Source organism: Schistocerca nitens, chromosome 3 (genome assembly GCF_023898315.1).
Source record: "Schistocerca nitens isolate TAMUIC-IGC-003100 chromosome 3, iqSchNite1.1, whole genome shotgun sequence".
Lineage (NCBI taxonomy): Eukaryota > Metazoa > Arthropoda > Insecta > Orthoptera > Acrididae > Schistocerca > Schistocerca nitens.
The window spans coordinates 553,077,281-553,098,471 of record NC_064616.1 but is presented as its reverse complement, the minus strand read 5'-3'; the positions used below and the strand labels follow the sequence as shown (position 1 = coordinate 553,098,471).

Here is a 21,191-nt window from a genome sequence, read left to right as displayed (position 1 = left end):
TTAGAGCAGGCAGGAGAAGGTGTGGACGGGGCCTAATCAGTTACCGTTGGTTGCACAGTAAACACGTACACTTTACTTAAGGAATTAATTTTTTAAAAAGAATAATTTTGAAAAAAGTTGACAGTAACACAAGATACACTGACGGCTGAAGGCCTTATTACGAAAGAATTCAAACTTATCTGTCGGCTGAAGGCCACAAACAATACTTCAGAACAATTAACGGCTGAAGGCCTGAATTACAAATGAGGAAGACAATTACACGTTGAAAATACCAAAATAATTTTTAAAACAATCATTTAAAAAATGGCTGTAAGCTACACTGGCGGCTGAAGGCCGTGTTAAGAAAGAATTCACATTATTTGTCGGATGGAGGCCACGAGCAGTAGGAATAATTTAAACTAAATCTTATTTCTAAACAATAGACACAATCAAACCAAAGGGCGTGATCCACAGACAGTGCTCCAAGGCTAGACCTGAGGAAAGTTCCTATAGCTGCCTACGCGGTGCCGGCCGAAGTGACCGAGCGGTTCTAGGCGCTTCAGTCTGGAACCGCGCGACCGCTACGTCGCAGGTTCGAATCCTGCCTCGTGCATGGATGTGTGTGATGTCCTTAGGTTAGTTAGGTTTAAGTAGTTCTAAGTTCTAGGGGACTGATGACCTCAGATGTTAAGTCCCATAGTGCTCAGAACCATTTGAATCATTTTCCTAAGCGGTGAGACAGGCAGCCAAGAGCTATGCTCACTTAACGGATGGCAACTCAAATTAGGGACGGCTTAAACGCGGACCAACACACTCGCAAAATCCACCTAAGATGCGATAACCAAAACCACGGTAGAATAACATTAGCATCGTCAAATGACAAGCATTTAAGTACTCAAGTTGGCTCCATCAAATCCTAGTACGCAGACAGGGTTAAGACCTCTGAGACAACCGACCGAACGACCAACCATCAGTCGTTGCCAATCAATTCAGGCAAGGGAAACGTCGGAGTATAAAACCGACAGCTTGATGGCATGAGGTCACTTCGACGGACGGACACACACACAATGGTGCAAATATCGCTACTCGGACTTAACGATCCATTCAACCTGATCTAGGTGAATCGGATCCCCGAAGTGGTCGCCCTCCATGGCGACCACATCCTTCGATCGAGCAGTGCACGTGTGTCGGCAGCGGTGGTGCCGAGTACCGGTGTTTTGCGGACCTCTCTTCCGCCCGTCCTAACCAAATGCTTAATCCAGCTCGCAGACAGCTCATTCAAACCACACAAGATACGCACGGATACCCGAAAACAATTCTACAAACAACTCAAACAATGTTAAAACCAGTCACTGTGGAGCAACAGGTCGAATTACAAGTAGACACAAACACAGAAGAGCCAGAAGAGGTCGGAAAGCCAAATACACGTCGTCCGCTGAGACGACTGACCGAGCGACCAACCAACGGTCGTTCCCGCTCAAGTCAGGCACTGAAGGATCCCAGCATAAATCGTCGACTGACAACTTATTGCCATGAGGTCACTTCGACGGACGGAGACACACACACACCCACACACACACACACACACACCAGTGAAGGTTGCATTACGGGAATATAACGATCCATTCAGCTTAAACTCGCTGAATCCGATCCTTGACGTGGTCGTGCACTCTCACGACCACGTCCTTCCGTCGGGCAGTGCATGTATGGCGCCAGCGGTCGGGCGAGTACTGGCTGTACGGACTTCACTGCTGCTCCGTCACCCCAACTGAACTCCGACACACGACGAGCAGGAAATACTTGAGGTCGCTCCAAAGATAGTACCACAGTACTCGCTATCGATAAACGCCGCTGCTGCCACTCACGGACAGACAAAGCAAGCAAACGTAGTGGCACCAGTGAACGCACTAAAAAAACGAGAGGTCACAATCCGAATACACGATGTCAACCTGTCAACGGGACGTGGATAACAGTTGTACATGTAGTTCTTCGAAGAAGATTTGCACATTTCTCGCTAATGTGGCTGCGCATAGTACTGCGGAAACGCAGAATAAGGCAGCGCTCAGTGCATGGATGAGACGATTGCATTTTTTATCCAATAGCGTCCCTAACCATCATCCCTCTTACTTGTAGCTCAACACTGCAAGGTATCAGGCTGTGTTCATTATGACAGCGTGTAATGCGTAGTAGACTATCACACACACAAGGTGAAGTACGGCTTGCCCTAAAATACACCATTTCGCCAATCATCACACCACTGTCAGCTTTCACGTCCTTGCAGAATACACCATTTGTGATTCCTTGACTGTGGAAGCCGAAACAGTGGTTTGCCTGGCAGTCCAAAACTGAAGACATCGAACCGTCTGCTTAGGTAGTAACAAATGTTAACAGCGCTCTTGACTCAGATCATCTATGTAGAAAATGGTTCAAATGGCTCTGAGCGCTATGGGACTTAACATCTGAAGGCATCAGTCCCCTAGAACTAAGAACTACCTAAACCTAACTAACCTAAGGACATCACACACATCCATGCCCGAGGCAGGATTCGAACCTGCGACCGTAGCGGTCACGCGGTTCCAGACTGAAGCGCCTAGAACCGCTCGGCCACTCCGATCAATGTAGACAAATCTGTACAATTTGTTACTGCCATGTGAACAAGATGGTGGCCATCCCATATTATGGCACATTGCGTGTTTTAGAATTCTTTTGTCAGTATAATTTCCATTCACTTGCTCAACACAAACGTCACTATCGAGGAACAAAATTCTGTACGAGCCGAAATCTCACAATGTAGCAAATATATTTTCCCAGGTCCGAGCATTTTGATCAATTATATACACACCGCTAGCCATTGAAATTGCAACACTATGAATGCAACACGCAACAAACGTCAGATTGACATGAAGTGTACTACATGCTTCGTTATGCAAATTAACCTTTCAGCGCATCCACACAGCATAGCTACGTGTACGTTATCTATGTTCTGTATATAGGGCAACAGTTCGCTGCAAATTACTCATTCAGAAATCGTACATGAATGTTGTTTGTTTGTAAGAAGATCGTGTTCTGCCTCGTGTAAGATTGAAAAACGTCTACCATATGGGCCGGAATTCGACAGAGAACGATCTATCGAAATTGTGGTTATTGTTCTGCAATATTTGTGCTCTCGTTGGTCGATATCCCACGACTGTCATGCGAATGTGGAATCGATGTTTTTACGAGGGCCATACCCCACGTCATACAATATCTCAACATTCCCACGCAACTAGCGCCTGAACGGACGTACATAGAAGTGACTGAAGTCATGGGATAGCGATATGCACGTATACAGATGTCAATAGTATGGGTACACTAGGTATAACAGGGCAGTGCACTAGCAGAACTACCTTTTGTACTCAGGAGATCCATGTGAAAAGGTTTCCTACGTGATTATGGCAGCACGACGGAAATTAAAGGACTTTGAATATGGAATGGTAGCGCGAGGTAGATGCGTGGGGAATTCCAATTCGGAAAGCGTTAGAGAATTCAACATTCATAGATCCACAGTGTCAAGAGTGTGCAGACAGTACCAAATTTCTGGCATTACTTCTCACAAAGGACCATGCAGTAGCCGACGGCCTTCATTTAACGGCCAAGAGCAGCGGCGATTGCGTAGAGTGTCAGTGGTAACAGACAATCAACACTGTGTGGAATAACTTATGCGGTGAAATCTGGAGTTAATGGCTATGATATCAGGCGACCGACGCGAGTACCTCTGGTAACAGCACAACATGGTGCAGCCTCTCCTGGGTTCGTGACCAGATCGGATGGACCTTAGACGAAACCAGTAGCATAGTCAGATGAGTCCCGATTTCAGTTGGTAAGAGCTGATGGTAGGGTTCAAGTGTGGCGCAGAGCCCACGAACCCATAGACCCAAGTTGTCAACAAGGCACTGTGCAAAGCTTGTGGTGGTTCCATAAATGGTGTGGACTGTGTTTACATGTAATGGACTGGGTCCTCTGGTCCAAGTGAACCGCTCATTGACTGAAAAATAGTTATGCTCATCTACTTGGAGACCTTTTGCAGCCACTCGTCGACTTCATGGTCCCACCAACGATGAAATTTTTGTGGATAACAATGCGCCATGTCACCTGGCCACAATTGATCATGATTGTTTCCAAGAACATTCTGGACAATTCGAGCGAATGATTTGGCCACCCAGATTGCCCGACATCAACCCCATCGAACGTTTATGGCACATAATCGAGAGGTCAGTTTGCGCACAAAATCCTGCACCGGCAACACTTTCACAGTTGTGGACGGCTATAGAGGCAGCGTGGTTCAGTATTTCTGCAGGGGACTTCCGACGACTTGTTGAGTCCATGTCACGAAAAATTGCTGCTCTTGGCCGGGCAAAAGGAGGTCTGACACAATATTAGGAGGAGTCCCATGACTTTTGTCACCCCAGAGTATTGTTTGAACGAGCGTGCAGAGTCGTACAATAGTCTCACGTACGTTCAATTACGAAATGAATTTGTTTAGACAGTTCGATGACGTCTGGAGTATCACGGACAATCAGCTCCGCAACCCTTATTGCGGCTTCCCTTTACGTAGAAGTGGAGGGTGGGAAGCCGACAGTGCTGCGTCTAACGACGACGTGAGCACAAGGGTGGCACCACGTGATTTTTCAAACGTGTTCCGGGTTTGTGCACAGCATGAAGACAGACGAACACATGTGTGGTGGCTCCAAGGACAACCATCGTTGACAGACTGAATTCTTCATATGAGTCCTATCTCACAGATATAGATATATCATAGATATAGATCTTCCAGAATGTAATTTGCGAAAACATCGCGAAAAACTAAATTACATTCTAGAAGACAGGTTAACTCCCAGCAAAAAACTTTCACATCAACATCGTTTGGTTACAGATTGCAAGCTACCTGTAGTAATTAAAACAAAAGTGATCCAGAAAATTCATGCACAACAAATGTAAAGGTATTTACAAAAAGAAATGATCTGTCGTTTTAACTAAAAATGCAAATAATTTTATAATCATTTAACAAAAATGTTTACATTGCAGAATAAATAAAAACGAAAACCCACAGATGATGGCACAGTGATGCCGAAACATGTTTGGATACTGAGAAAAACTGTGTTTTGCATAACTGACGGACCTCACATCGAAAACAATTTTAACTACAAACACGGCCAATACAAGGGGCTGCAAATCAAAAAAAATAGTGATTTATTTTTCACTGTTGACAGAGAACAAAAATGTATATATTAACAATCCATTTACATGTCAAAACAGTTAGTGGTGCTGAATTTGTTGCAACAAATACGCTCATGCTGTAGCTAAAACAGAATTCTGACTCTCAGTACCTGAGGTCAGGGAAGGTGTACATTTAACGCTGACAGCGATGCGTCGGCACGGGAAGAATAACATTGCCATCTCTTCTTGGAAACAGATTTTACACAGGCGAGCGTTGTCAAAAGTCGTCGCACTCACTTGGTGTTCAGATGACGAAACACTTGATGCTTTCGGGTTAACAATTGTTACAGATTTCTGAAGATTTGGATGAAGCTCAATATTAGCTGCATCATTTGCTGCAATTATCACGTATTTGTGCTGATAAGCAGTATCTACCAAATCGTTACCTATCACAAGAAACACAAACACTTTGGAAACCATAGTGCGTGTTCAAGCCATGGATGGTCCGATTTTTCTCAACATTTCAAGTTTCCATTGCAACAGAAACACACGGTTTGATCTTTGTTATCAGTATAATGGAATCCGTCTTCACAGAGTTTGTCTGGACGCTGCCTAATAGCTAACGACGAATCTCTGTAAGACACTAGTATTGCCTCTTATGTCGTGTATTTAAGGTGAGCTAGCCTTATGTTTGACACATGATGCGTTTGAACTGCACGATTGTGTTAGTTCAGGCGATGCATGCACTCTTATTTCTATTCTTGGTGTGGATATCTCCCACATCATGTGTTGAAGTGTTGAACTGCACTATGGGAGAATGAAAACAGCATTCTATATTCAGGTACACGTGAGAATTTCCCAATACTCAACGGAATAAAACATGCTTGGAGACTGCGTCAATGCGCAGACGTTGGCAAGTCTTAACATGATGTCGTCTAAACAATTTGAGTCTTCTTCCAACAAGTAAAAGCAAGTTGAGACTTATCAAGTCAATAATTGGAAGGAAATTTACCTGTCCAGTCACATTAATCTGACCACTTGTCAGAAGCCTGAATAACCACCTTTTGCAGCGCGAACCGCTGCGAGACATGCAGCAAGAGCCAAAGAGGGGCTGGAAGGTTCCGACAGGGATGTCGACTTGAGTGCCGTGGCCGGCTGCGCTAGGATTCTCTGTTGAGAATTCTTGGTGCATGCAGCCGGATCGAAATGGTCCCACAGAGTCTCGATTGGGCTTTAATCTGGGAGTTTGGTGACTAGGGGAGTACGGTAAACTCATCCTGGTTCTCTTCAAACCACACACGAACACTGCGAGCTGTGTGACACGTTGAATTGTCCTGCTGGTGGATGCCATCTTGCAGAGGCAAAACTGCACGTGGGGGTGGACATGGTCCCCAAACGTATATGCATACTCCTGTCGATCCGTTGTGTCTTCCACAATGGCGAGGTCACCCAGGAAATGCCACGAAAACATTCCACAGACCATAATGCTTACGACGATTACTGCAGGGTGTTTGCTTCTAGACGTTTCACCCGGTACACGCCAACGGCAATCTGTCCGGCGGAGCATAAAACGTGATTCATCTGAAAAGGTCAACTGTCGCCACTGCGTGGACGTCCAGTTGCAATACTGGCGTGTAAATTCCAGCCTTTGTCGCCGTTGAACAGAAATCAGCATGGCTATTGAAGCAGTGCAACAACGTTCGCTGTACAGTCGTTTAACAGATACTGTTAGGAGCCCTTTGGTTCAACTGGGCGGTCAGTTGATCAATAGTTGCGCGTCTATTTGGCGGTACTCATTTCAGCAGCCGTCGTTCACCCATGTCATCTATGGCCCATGGTGCACAACAGCTTCCTCGGCGTCGGTCTTGGACAGCGCTGTTAAATCATGCACAGTATATTTTAAATACAGCGGCCTATGAACAGTTCCCAAACTTAGCCGATTTGGAGATCTTCACCCTTGTCCCGAAAGACAATTATCATTCCCCTGGGACGTCATATAAATCGTTCCATTAGTGCATTATTGCCATCATTGCACTGTTTTCCGCGTCACCAGTCTCTCCGCCCCCCCCCCCTTCCCCCGGCCGGTTTTATATATCCTCCACTGCTAGTGCTGTGAGTGGTGTGACTGGAGCGCGTATATTCCCTCTCTCTGGAAATTTAATGTGGTGTATATATCAGAGAGATGATTATGATGAAACAGATGTGGAAGTATTATTCACTGTCCAAGCCAGTGGTGAAAGACTCCGCTCTGGAACCCCTTATCTTCACCAGTTGCCAAGATAGCATGTGTGCCCTCACACTATCTCCACTAGATCAAGTTCTTACAGAGGGTGTGCTACATTAAAAATTAATCAGAGCAAACGAGATAAAAACATTTACATTTATTACACGAAATACTACAGAGACATGTGTTATGGCATGAAGAAAGATAATTACACTAGTAGTGTTTTTGGGAAACACTGTTTTCCATCTTGTTATTCGTGATGGTAAGCATATCGGTCTTCTGTATTTAAGGGGCATAGTGTTAACTACCTTTGTCAGCTGTTGTTTGAACGTCAAGCGAGTAACAGTGTTATCACAGATCACAATTAATTGGTTAAAAAATGGTTCAAATGGCTCTGAGCACTATGGGACTTAACATCTGTGGTCATCAGTCCCCTAGAAAAATGGTTCAAATGGCTCTGAGCACTATGGGACTCAACTGCTGAGGTCATTAGTCCCCTAGAACTTAGAACTAGTTAAACCTAACTAACCTAAGGACATCACAAACATCCATGCCCGAGGCAGGATTCGAACCTGCGACCGTAGCAGTCGCGCGGTACAATTAATTGCTGGATGCTACTGTTTACATAAAATTAAGTTAAGTCTTGGGTCACATATTTGTTTATTAAGGATTTTAAACACACGGGATAACAGCTGTCATCCTGTAAACTGACCAGATCACCAAAATCACTAACCACTGACCATTGTTGAGAACTGACCACTAACCATCTTTGATCTCTGACCATCGTTTGTCCCTAATCATCTTCTATCAACGGTAATCTCTGATAACTGGTCATCTTTGATCACTGCCCGTCTTTCATCAGTGACCATCTTTGATCACGGAGCATGATTATTCATTACCCATTATTGACCCAGTGGAATCCATTTTTATGTTTCATACGGGTTCAAAATGAACTGCCGAAGATTTAAAAATGACAAAACAAGCTGCTGTCAAAGGTTTTCGCTTTAGAAAGGTCGCTGAAAATTTTAAAATACCCTTTTCATTCTAAAAAGCAGATTAAGGAGTCAAAAAGAATCGGAACACAAGGCAAACCCATCTTCATATCACACAGTTCCTGAATAAAACCACCCGGCAATCATCCTACAAACTAATATTCTCCATTATCATGTTTCAGTTGGGTAGAAGGTGGACTGCAAAAGATATTAAAACAGCAGAAGAATCTGTTTTTGAAGGTTAATCGATTACGAAGGTCGCTGAAAGTTTTCAGATAACTTTTAGCACATAACGAATCAGGTTAAGGAGAGGAAATTAATCAGACACCAGCTTACGAAGAAAATGTGTACTCAATATTAAAGCACACGAAGCTACAGTGTATTTAAGAAATCAACTTTCCATCAGACTTAGTGAGCGGAAATGTAATATAACAATTTCTATACATTCTCCTTCCACTACTTAACACAGATTTAACTAGAACTTATTCTCCGTTTCAGATATTAATGCAGCCGTGCCTAGAAAATCACATCGGGTTTTGGAAGAAGAATGGAAGATGTGTTTCAACCAGAAGCGTGCACTTTAACCCGCTTCTCAGATATTGGAGCAACTATTCCGAAAGAAGACAGATGAAGATATTAAAAACATTGCATTTATGAAAGCAGAAGAAGATGAATACGATGGTGCTGGAGGCGAAGAGGAGACAGAAGGTCCACTGGCAATTTTTTGTTGTTGTTGTTGTTGAACCAACAGACAAAACACGTGCTACTGTATACAGCATTAGTTTTGGACCAACATCAAGAGTCTGAATGACTGGCGAGTCACGAGTAGATGTCGATGGAGTTGATGTAGTAATTCACAACGCGGAACACCTGGGAATCTATTGTTCAAAATTAAATCTTCTGGAAAGAGACACATGTCGATTGAGTTGATTTAGTAATTCACAACGCGAAACACCTGGATATCTATTGTTCAAAATTAAATCTTCTGGAAAGATATACACAATACAAGATCTTAAGCATTATGGTAAAATTCGCAATGCTACCAGTGTTCATAAGCAAAGCTATCTTCCCTGCAGACGAGAAAATCTCAATATAGGTTATAAATATATTGTTATCGTTAAGGTTGCGTTAGATATAACTGGTGGATCACAATTGAGAGATGGTGATGACATACACATAAGCATGGAAGAGAACGCAAATCCAGCTGTGCCTAAAGAAATCTCGCCAGGTTTTGTCAAGGGACAAGAAGAAGATGCAATTCAACAAGCATGCAGTTCAATCTACTTCTTATATATTGGCACAGCTATGTAGATAGGAGACGTACGTAGACAATAAAAGCGATGTTTTTATGAAAACTGACGGTGTATAAGATGAATGGGATTATTACGACGATGAAGATTACGATGAAGAAGAAAAGGATGATATCCTTCACAACTGGAAGACAGTCTCCAACAAATCGTTAGCAGGTATCAACCCAAATGAACTGTCAGAGAAATTAATATTCTTATTGGATTTGAAAGCAGGTGTAATGATTCACAGGATAATGAAATACTATCTGTTGACCAGAAACTTTCAGAAGCATCGATTATTATCTGAAGATAGAGGAAAAAATTAAGTGGGCAGTAAGAGCATTTGTCGCAATAAATTCAGTAGCACCGAATGGTTTTCACAAGTAAAATGGTTTGTTAATGTATACATTTTGTACTTTGCTAACTGTGGAAAATAAATCACTATTGTTAAAAGAATGTTATGCGTTTTTTCGTAGTAGCAGACTTGGGTGTAACACACTTGTGTAACGCTTAACAGTGCTGCTTAACCTAAAAGATTTTTATCGGTGGTGTCAATAAGTGAGCTCTGAGTATTTTAATAAGTAATAGAGACATTTTAGGTACGGCAATATTTAATCTGAAGCAGTACTGTGCTTGCAATGATGCAGCTTTTATTTTGTTCGAGATTTCGTAGAGATCTTGAATATATTACGATAAGCATGCGAGCTATGTGCATTTTAATAGGTAGCGCAAAAACTTTACATAATGAAATATTTGATTTTTCAAGCTTTATTGTGCTTGAAAAGTGTAGTAAATCTCACATCAAATGACAAATAATTTTATTTATGTTAGAGATACCGTCTCTGACATTGTCTCTCAAGATGTCACGTCTCTCGTCGTCACCATCTTTGGTTGTCCCTCTCTTATGAGTGTGTGTTTACGAACAGTTCACGTCGCTCTGCAATTTAAGGCAACGTATTCCTTCCTAGAATCGAACCTTTTTCCTCCCTTCCCTAAAAATATCGTGTTGCGCGTATGTGTGATGGTACTTATCAGTAGTTCATTACAGGTTTTATTTTAGCAAGCCATGGTTCTAAATTCAGCTGTGGTTTTTATTTTCATTAACTGTCGTTGATGGTTTTTTTTCTTGTGGTGCGTTATGTTTGCCCTTCTCTCCTAAACTGGTGCTCAAAGGAAACAACATCAGGTGATAATGGTAAACGCATTATCAGACTGAATATGATTTACGTATTTAGATATTAATGTAACGTAAAAATTACATTTTATGGCGTATTTTAGGATATTGTGACATGATATCTGAGGCAAAGCAAATATTTTGAGCCTTAAAAAGTTTTTCTTGTACTTACCCTTAACTAGGTCCCAGTTATTTTTTGCAATAACTTTTATCGTTTACATTTTTCTAGTGATACATTCTCTTCACTTTCCCCTTCACCATAACATACCTTAGAATTCATAATCATGACAGATACATGTAGAAAATAACTGATAGAAACATTGCAATAACCCACATAAACACTGAACATTTTGCACAGTTTGAACACAGTTCGTGTATTTAGGTGCTATTTCAACCATATGATGGCTTGCGGAGTATGTATGTAGATGTAGATCACATTTCATTATGCATTTTAGAATACTGGGACAACATAAATGAGGTAAAGTAATTAATTTTAGCCTTACAATGTCTTTTCTTGTACTTAACCTCAACTTGGTTCCAGAAAAGCAATGTAAACATCACACTTTTGTGTTGCCGATTTTTGTAGCCTTTTAGAACATTTTTATATCATATATGTGAAAAATAATAAATATAAGGCTCTTGTGTGTCTGTGTATCTGTCATTGAATGATCTTCGATCATATGTTCCTAGTACAGACAGCTGGTGGTGTCAGTGAAAAGAGCTTGGGTTACAGAGATCGAACTTGTGTCACTTTTAACAGTGGAGTGCTCTGTTGGTGACAGCGTGCTGTTTTTATTTCGCGTTTCCAGCGTTTTCGGAATAGTGTTTAAGATAAATCACATGTTCAAAAACTAAATATTCCTAATTTGTTATATAATTTAATAGCAAATTCCGCTTTTAATTATTTACAGAGAAATACGTCATATACTCGTTCCAATATTGCATAGTCAATGATATATAGGTTCGATTGAAATTTACTAATGTACCACCGCCTTCCTTGCTCTCGCCCCTTCCCTCCAACGTTCCCAGCGTCTCCCCCCTTGACCTGTTCACCGCATGTTGCAACCAATGGCTCCTTAAGATCAATCCCTCCAAGACCCAGGCAATCATCGTAGGCCGCACCACCCCCTCCTTCCGCCTCCTGGATTTCTACCTTACCATCTATGGCCGCTCCATTGCCCTCACTCCCACCCTCAAGTACCTTGGCATCACCCTCGAACGCCGTCTTTCCTGGACCCCCATCTCCTCAAACTCCTCTCTGGTCGAACATGGGGATGAGACCCTTCCACTAACCTACATACCTATAAGCCCCTCATCTGCCCCATCATATGTTGTTCCCATACCGCTTGGATCTCCCCCCCCCCCCCACCTACTACAAATCTCTCCAAATCCTTGAGCACCATGCACTCCGCCTAACATATCGCATCGCTCTCCCGTCCCCCATGCGGATCCTTTATGATCTTATTTCCTTCCCACATCTCCTCCAGTTACTTGAACGAATACAGATCATATACATCTCCCACAAACTGGACCTCCCCCATCCTTTGGTTTCCCCCATCTTCTCCCACCCTAGCCTGCTGCTAAGCCTGTACGACAGTGTCCCGCCTGGTCTCCATCTCCACACACTCCATACCCTCGCCCAAGATGGCTTCCGCCAACTCCCCCTCCCGGATGATGTCCTCGCGCCTTCCATCTGCCCCTCCTACCAGATCTAATGCCTCCTTCTTTCCCCCCTCCTCAGGACTCCCTCTCTCCTTCCCTCTTCCCATTCTCTTCTTCCTCCTTTTCCCCTGCTGACCAGCTTTTCACCCCCTCCCCCCAGGCTTCTGGCTCCTTTCCTTCTCTCTTCCACCACCTCCCCTCCTCCCCCTTCCAGGTTTCCCCCTACCGTCTCCCCCCCTCCGTTTTCTTCATCCCCTCCTACCCTTCACCCTGTGGTAGGTCCCCTGCAGTGCAGTGATTGTTAACGTTTTCGTTGTGGTGTCAGTGTTGCTCCAGTGCCGTGTGCAGTGCTATGTTCCACCAGCACCAACAGTGTCGCCAGAATCATTCATTTGTGTTCCCACTGCGGTTTTCTTTGTTTTCATGTCGACTCACTGTGCTCATTCTCTGCATGTGTGTGTGGCTCCCGTCTATGTTGTTTTTAAATCTACCATTTATACTCATCTACTTTTTTTCTTGCTTATTCACCAATTTATAGCATTCTATGTTATGTGTTATTTTCTCATTTGACTTTGTTTTTCTGTAACTCTCTTGGCTGAAGAGCGACTTATTGTGCCACTGCCAGCCTACCCCATTTTGGGGAGTGAAATAACAATAAAGAAAAAAAATTACTAATGTAACTGGTGAGCCACTCCATAAACAGTTTTTGGAAGTCATTAAGGCAAACATCGTTGACAACACTTTTGTTATGGCAATTCAGATGCTTTGACGTATTTTGTTTCGTGTACTTTCGAGAACAGTCCTGATGGGTTCCATTGTAACAGTAATACTAGGCCCTGGCTGGAGGAGAAGAGAGAATTGTACTTTTTTTTTTTTTTTATAAGTGATCCAGGTCGATCGAATAATTGTAATTGGCTCCTGAATTTTAATACTAGGCCCTGATTGGAGAAAGAAGAGAGAGAGGTGGAACATTACACACTGTGAGTGTGCGCTGCTAACTTGGAACTTGCAGTCATTTTCATATTACGTCAGACGTATATATGTGTCGTAAATTATGTAATATGACACCATTTTTACGCCAGAAGTAAATGTCTTTCGGAAATAATTAATATCTCTTACTTTAATCCTAGGCTTAGGTAGTTTTTTACTGCATATTAGACCTACGCTCTGACTGTCTAATATTAAAGGCGCGAAAGTAATTAGCTGACAGAAGTCAAAGTGACGTCCTCTGATCCTCATGAGATCGATTTCTGAAATAATGGTGAGTTTCCTCAATCGGATCATTGTTTCTAAAGATCCTTCCTAAGGTCAGCACTGTTGTTTTATTTCTAGATACTGGTTTTTGTGTAGTGGCTATTAGCGTTGGATGTATCACTGGTTTCCAACATTTATCTGTCGAACTTGTTGACAGTTACGTCGTCAGTTTATAACCGTTGGTGATCTGTTTTTGTTTACTCCTATTGTAACTTGCTTTTTAATTACAGAATGTTTGTGCAGCTTCGTTACTTGTTGCACTACATTTTATTGTAAGTCTTATCAGTTAACTGGGGTAGGATTACTACTTGCAGTTTGTATATTTTCGACGTATCGCCTTCTTAGCGGTTTAGTTTTCATTTCAAACTGACTGCGAATTTTTTTTTTTTTTTTTTCATATATCTCCAGTGCTGCTTATCTTATGACATCAGATATGTGTCTTTTATTAGAGCTATATTAAGTTTATACGCTTTCACTGGAGGGTCAGTACAATGGTGATGTCTTTATATCTAGATGTGATTATAATGCCACGAAACCGGTCGGTAAGCACAATAAAAAGGATTCTCATACAGCTGAATCGGTTTTCTGACTTCCAAGGAGCATGTATTGTTGCCTAAAAATTGCACTCATATTGGCCCTCGCGTCTCTATACACTTATCCAAGCCGCAGATTCATCAAACACCTCCCCCCCCCCCCCAATTTCGGAAGTACCGACCAGTTAGTACATGAAGCTCAAATGAACTGGGCGAAGGTTCATTGAACTCTTTGACAAACAAAATCTTACTTTCAGTTTGCAAGACAGATTTTATTCATATTAATTTCCATGATAGATTAACTAATTTGTCATGAACTGTTTTTATTGATGTCAGTGCATAAAACAATTACGTTGTGTGGCTCCAGGGTGACCCGGGCGGCGACGGCTCGCAAGGAGCGCGTCTGGGACTTGGGAGTCATCCCGTACGAAATCGACGGCAACTTCAGCGGAGGTCACAAGGCGCTCTTCAAACAAGCCATGCGCCACTGGGAGAACTTCACCTGCATCAAGTTCGTGGAACGCGTGCCGCAGGATCACCCCAACTATATTGTCTTCACAGAACGTCCTTGCGGGTGAGTCGTTGCCACTGCTTCGCTTATCGTCCCTATTATTATGAATATAATTACTGATACTATTAGGGGCTATAATCAGAATAAACCGACAAACTTGGCATAACAATAATTATTCCAAATGAAAAAAATCATAAAGAACAAAGCCATTCACACATTTTTCAACTCTAAACTTGACTGCGTATTCTGCGTAATGTAAAAACTCTTTCAATCGTTTGTTCGACAGATTACGCAAGTAAAGCAGTGCATACCTTCTTTTTCAGATGATTGTGAGCGTATGACAATTCCGATCGACAACTGCAATGTGGCATGTTCATTACAAAATAAGAAGGTTACCATTTGGAACGGACGGGCAGTGAAGACAATAGCAATATTGAAGGACAGTGAATATACGTAATTCAGACAATGGACGAAAAATCTCAAGCAATTTGCATAGTGAGATTATTCAGACTGTACTAGGTAACTCGTTGCTGCACAAAAAGTGAGCTACGAGAGGAAGGAAGATGCTATGTATTGTCCCATCGACTACACTGTTACTGGATACGGAACATTAGGTCGCATTCAAGATCAGTTTCGAAATAACGAAATAACCAAATCATAATGGTTGCATGCAAACTGAAAACTAGTTCTTCCAAAATATGAATCCACTGACCGATTTCTCTCGTTGAGAGATAAAAGGGGGTGACGGGGAGAGGGTTTAAGGAATCAATTGGACTGACAAAGCAATCACAGCAGCACTCCCGTTTCCTACCTTACAGCGCTTTTGACTGCGTATGATATATAAATTGGAAATAATACAACTGAGTAGTATATGTACATAAGGCATTCCCTGTTACGAGGTGATTATAGAACCAACATAAGTAGCCTTAAAGGCAAACTATATTAAAACTATAAAATTTACAAAAAATAGTTAATTAAGAAGATGATACCTTGATAAATTGGAACAACCAGACGTTGAGAGCTTCAAAGGAAGTATTAGACAGCGATTTACTGTAACAGAGGGAAGGAATATGACAGACAAACAATGGGTAACTTTGGGACATGAAATAGTGAAGGCAGCAGAGGATAAAATAGACAAAACGACTAACACCTAGGAGAAATGCTTTGATAACATCTGAGACATTTAATTTAAGTGACGAAATGAGAAACTAAAAAAAAGGCAACAAATGAAACACACCAAATGGAATACAGACGCCTACAAATGCGACTGACAGATAGCGCAAAATTTCTAAGCAGGGCTGGCTAGAGGACACATGCAATGCTATAGAGGCATGCATAAGTAGAGGAAAATTAGTTGCTGCCAATAAGTAAACTAAAGAGATCTTTGGAGAAAAGACAAGCAGGTGTATCAGTATTGAGAACTCAGATTGCAAGCCAGTACTAAGCTAAGAAGGGAAACCTGAAATGTCGAAGGAAGACATAGAATGGCTATACGAATGAGATAAACTTGAAAGCTATATTATAGAATGCGAAGAAAAGTATATAGAATGGGAAGGAGAAGTAAGTGAAGACCAGATGGGTGATGTAAAACAACGAGAAGGATTTCACAGAGCATCAAAAACTTTAGGCGAAACAGGGCCCTACAGTAGAAGACATTCCTCTCAATTACTGGAGGCCTTGGGAGACCTACCCATGACAAAACCATTCCGAGATGTATGACACAGAAAAAATACCCTCAGACTTCAAGAAGAATGTAATATACCAGTACCAAAGAGAGCAGATGCTGACAGTTGTGCATATTATTATCAATCAATAAGTAATATTACAGCCATTTTAATTCGTCATGGTTGCAAAATACTGACACGAATGATTTACAGAAGAAAGGAGAAACTGGAGGAAGACGATCTCGGGAAATACAGGAACATACAAAGCAGTACTGACCTTGTGATGTACAGGGTGTCACAGGAGAAAAGGTCAGTATTGAGGGATATGACAGAAACGAGCATTCGAAGCAAAAATTCTATTAAACATGGACTCCAAAAAGTGTACCTTAAGAGCAATGAGCTCTTACCAGAAAAAGATGCCGAGTAAACGTGGCTCTAAAACTTGCGTTTGAACGACTGGTTAAATTCTTACAATTTTCATAAAATTTACACGTGGTACGAGGACAATTATAGGACAACAGGAGTGTTTCGTGTTGAACATTCTGGCAAACAATTAATCATTTTAGTTCTCATATTGACTTTATTACAATTTTTTTGAATATCAGTAAATTATATTTATATTGGTGGGTCTATACTTGGAATCTATGCTGTGACTAACTATCTTACTTAAAGACATAAAAATTTTAAGTACACATTAACAACATGTCTGTCTAAAGAATAGACTACAATATGTCATTTCAGTCGTATGTTTTTGTTCCGGAAATATTTACATCCGATAATCATAATTAAGGCTACTTTTTTGTAATTACTCAGTGAGCATTTTTCTATTCTATTGTCCTCCAAAAATTTTCAGTCTTCTAGCTCAGATACATTTTTGTGCGTAAAATAAACATGTCAGAAAATGAAATTCTCGGAAACTTCAGTTCAAAGTTATACACTAAGTGATCAAAAGTATCCGGACACCCCGTAAAAACATACTTTTTTATATTAGGTACATTGTGCTGCCACCTACTGCCAGGTACTCCATATCAGCGACCTCAGTAGTCATTAGACATCGCGAGAGAGCAGAATGGGGCGCTCCGCAGAACTCACGGACTTCGAACGTCGTCAGGTGATTGGGTGTCACTTGTTTCATACGTCTGTACGCAAGATTTCCACACTCCTAAACATACCTAGGTCCACTGTTTCCGATGTGATAGTGAAGTGGAAACGTGAAGGAACACGTACAGCCCAAAAGCGTACAGGCCGACCTCGTCTGTTGACAGACAGAGACCGCAGACTGTTGAAGAAGGTCGTAATGAGCAATAGGCAGACGTCTATCCAGACCATCACACAGGAACTCCAAACTGCATCAGGATCCACTGCAAGGACTATGGCAGTTAGTCACTAGGTGAGAAAGCTTGGATTTCATGGTCGAGCGGCTGCTCGTAAGCCACACATCACGCCGGTAAATGTCAAAAGACGTCTCGCTTGGTGTAAGGAGCTTAAATATTGGACGACTGATTGGTGGAAAAACGTTGTGTGGAGCGACGAATCACGGGACACAATGTGGTGATCCGATGGTATGGTGTGGGTATGGCGAATGCCCGGCGAACCTCATCTGCGAGCGTGTGTAGTGCCAACAGTAAAATTTTGAGGCGGTGGTGTTATGGTGTGGTCGGATTTTTCATGGAGGGGCACCATCACGCACAGGCGTACATTGATGTTTTAAGCACCTTGTTACTTCCTACTGTTGAAGAGCAATGCGGATGGCGATTGCATCTTTCAACACGATTGAGCACCTGTTCATAATGCACGGCCTGTGGTTAGATGACAATAACATCCCTGTAATGGACTGGCCTCCACAGAGTCCTGACTTGAATGCTATAGAACACCTTTGGAATGTTTTGGAATGCCGAATTCGTGCCAGGCCCCATCGACCGACATCGATACCTCTCCTCAGTACAGCATTCCGTGAAGAATGGGCTGCCATTCTCCGAGAAACCTTCCAGCACCTAATTGAACGTATGCCTGCGAAAGTAGAAGCTGACATCAAGGCTAAGGGTGGGCCAACACCATATTGAATCCCAGCATCACCGATGGAGGGCGCCACAAACTTCTAAGTCATTTTCAGCCAGGTGTCCGGATACTTTTGATCACATAGTGTATTTGATCTATGACTCACCTCTTTTGTTCCTAATACATTCCATCTGAATAATCTTGGTTTACGTGTCCCTCTTCTTTCTTCATAAATGCAGTGCTCGGTGGACTGATACTGTCAAGAAGTACCTTTGTGTATTTCTCAAGTCTTGGAAGTGCTGGTATATATATGACAGCATAAAATTTTTTGCTGCTCTTATGTATGCTATTCTAATATTTCAATTGTAATCTCTTCCTCTGCACAATCCAAAAGATCACCCAGTTTTAATTACTCCACAGAAATTACAAAACGTTTGAAGCTTTCTGGCCACAATTTTCTGCCTTCAAAATCTTCTACAATTTTAATATCAGGAATTCCACATAGTACACACACAGTAAAATCCTTTAGAAGCCTACACAAAGCACTCAGTCCACTAATTATGAAACTACATTCAGTTATATTGTCTTAATCAGTTTTCTTAAATGTTTCACTTCGGGTTTTCAAATATTTGAGCTTGTGTCTTGAGGCACTTGGGATCGACCTAACATCAAGTCGGTCTATAGATGCACTTCCATAGTTTCTGCTTCCTGGCCAATTACCCGACTTCCATAAATCTTACGTTTTCCAGTACCAAAACACTTTTTGGAGGCATAATAACTTTCTAGAATGACAAAATAGTAACAACTCACACTACAGAAGAGTTGGTAAGCAAAACACCGCTCGAAAACCAAGAATATACATGGGGAAACACAAGATTATCGCAAAGCGGAACATCTAACAGGGGAATCAACTCGAAAAACAGTTGTATTGTATATATTTCTCGAGTGGGAGTGTAATGACAACACAGGCCCTATGTCGTGTGAAAATAGAGAAAATATGAGTGTGGCCGCACGCGGAGAGGTCTTTAAGTTGGTATTTAAACAACTTCCCGATGTTCGGTTCAGTTCTTTTAACTACATTTTTGTTCAAAAAATCTAAACTTCGAGTTAAGATTAAAATTAAAATCGATTTTTTGAGGCGGATGCATAGGCAAGTGACAGTAAGACATATGAGCGCTAGTTCTGTAGAAGAGATGCGTTTCACAGTAGCGAAGGTTGAAAAGAGCTTATGGTTATTGAGGCATTCTTGTTTTGGTCCATACTACCACAGCTCGAAAGATGGAAATCAAAGAGTTTGCAATAGAGGGGATTTTTTTCACAAAGTCGAAGATGAAGAAGTACTCATAGCTCTCAAGGGACGCGGTTTAGAGCCCTTGTTTACTAGGTTCTTTTGCTTCAAATGCTCGTCCCTGTCATATACTGTATCTGAATATTGACCATTCCTCCTGGGATACCTTGTACAGCGATAAGATGGAAAAAAGGAAAATCTACGTTTTATAGCATTTATTGATTTGGAAAAAGCCATTAACAATATGAACTGATATATTCTCTTAATTTTCAGTGTAGTAAGAATGAAACACAGGGGCCGAAATGTTATATGCAACCTATAGAGAAACCAGACTACAGTTCTAAGAGTCTAAGGACATGAAAGAAAAGCCGTAGTTGACAAGGGATTGAGAGAGGGTTGCAACCTGTCATCGATGGCATTCAGTCTACAGACTGTGCAAGCTGTGATAAAAGGAGAAAAGTGTAAGAGAAATTGAAGTTCAGGAAGAAGAAATACAAACGTTAATATTTGAGATGACAACTGTAATTTTGTCAGAGACAACAAATGTCTAGGAAAAACAGTTTAACAGAATAGGTAATGCTCTGAAACGTGGTTAGAGGATGAACATCGAGAGAAGTAAAACGAGGATAACTGATCGTATACCAATTAAATTAGGCAATGCTGAGGAAATTATATTAGGAAATGATAAACTAAAAGTTTTGTTATTCAGGCAGTAAAATAACCGATGATGGCCGAAGTGGATAGGACATGAATTTCAGGCTGGATATTAGAGGGAAAGCCTTTCTGAAAAAGATTAATTTCTGAACATCTAATATAATTTTTAAGTATAGGAATTTTGAAGGTTTTTTTTTTTTTTTAGCGTGTAGCCTTCTACGGAAGTGAAACGTGTACGATAAGCAGTACTGATAAGAGAAGAAGTTTTTGAAATGTGATGCTATAGAAGAATCCTGCAGACTAACTGGGAATAGACCGAGTAACTGATTGGGACAATGAATAGTAAATTTGGTAACGAAAGGAAGAGTGGGGGAGGGGTGAAAATTGTAATGGAAGACCAAGGCTCGAATACAGAAAGGTTGTTCAGATGGGTGTAGATTCCAGTATTTATTTAGAAATAAAGAGACTTTCATCCTACTGAAGACCGCAACAACAACATTCTGCCGCGAGGTCTTGGGCGTCTTGCCATGGTTCGCGGGGCTCTCTCCGTCGGAGATTCGAGTCCTCCCTCGGGCATGGGTGTGTGTGTTGTCCTTAGCGTAAGTTACTTTAAGTTAGTGTGTAAGCCTAGGGACCGATGACCTCAGCAGTTTGATCCCATAGGAACTTACCACAAATTTTCAACAACATTCTGTGTTTCAAGACTACAGTGTCCCTATCCACACAGCTACCACCGTCCAGGCATGAGGACGAATTGCATCTCCCCTGGCCAC

General features: G+C 41.8%; 1 protein-coding gene across 2 annotated transcripts in view; it reads left to right on the top strand.

The window, feature by feature from the left end:
* The window catches only part of LOC126248459 (tolloid-like protein 1), a 600,069-nt gene that overhangs the window by 301,804 nt on the left and 277,074 nt on the right, over positions 1-21,191 (top strand). For both annotated transcript variants that reach the window (XM_049949462.1, XM_049949461.1), the window contains exon 3: positions 14,671-14,877. In XM_049949462.1, coding sequence (XP_049805419.1) covers positions 14,671-14,877 — 207 coding nt within the window. The remainder of the gene's footprint in view (positions 1-14,670; positions 14,878-21,191) is intronic.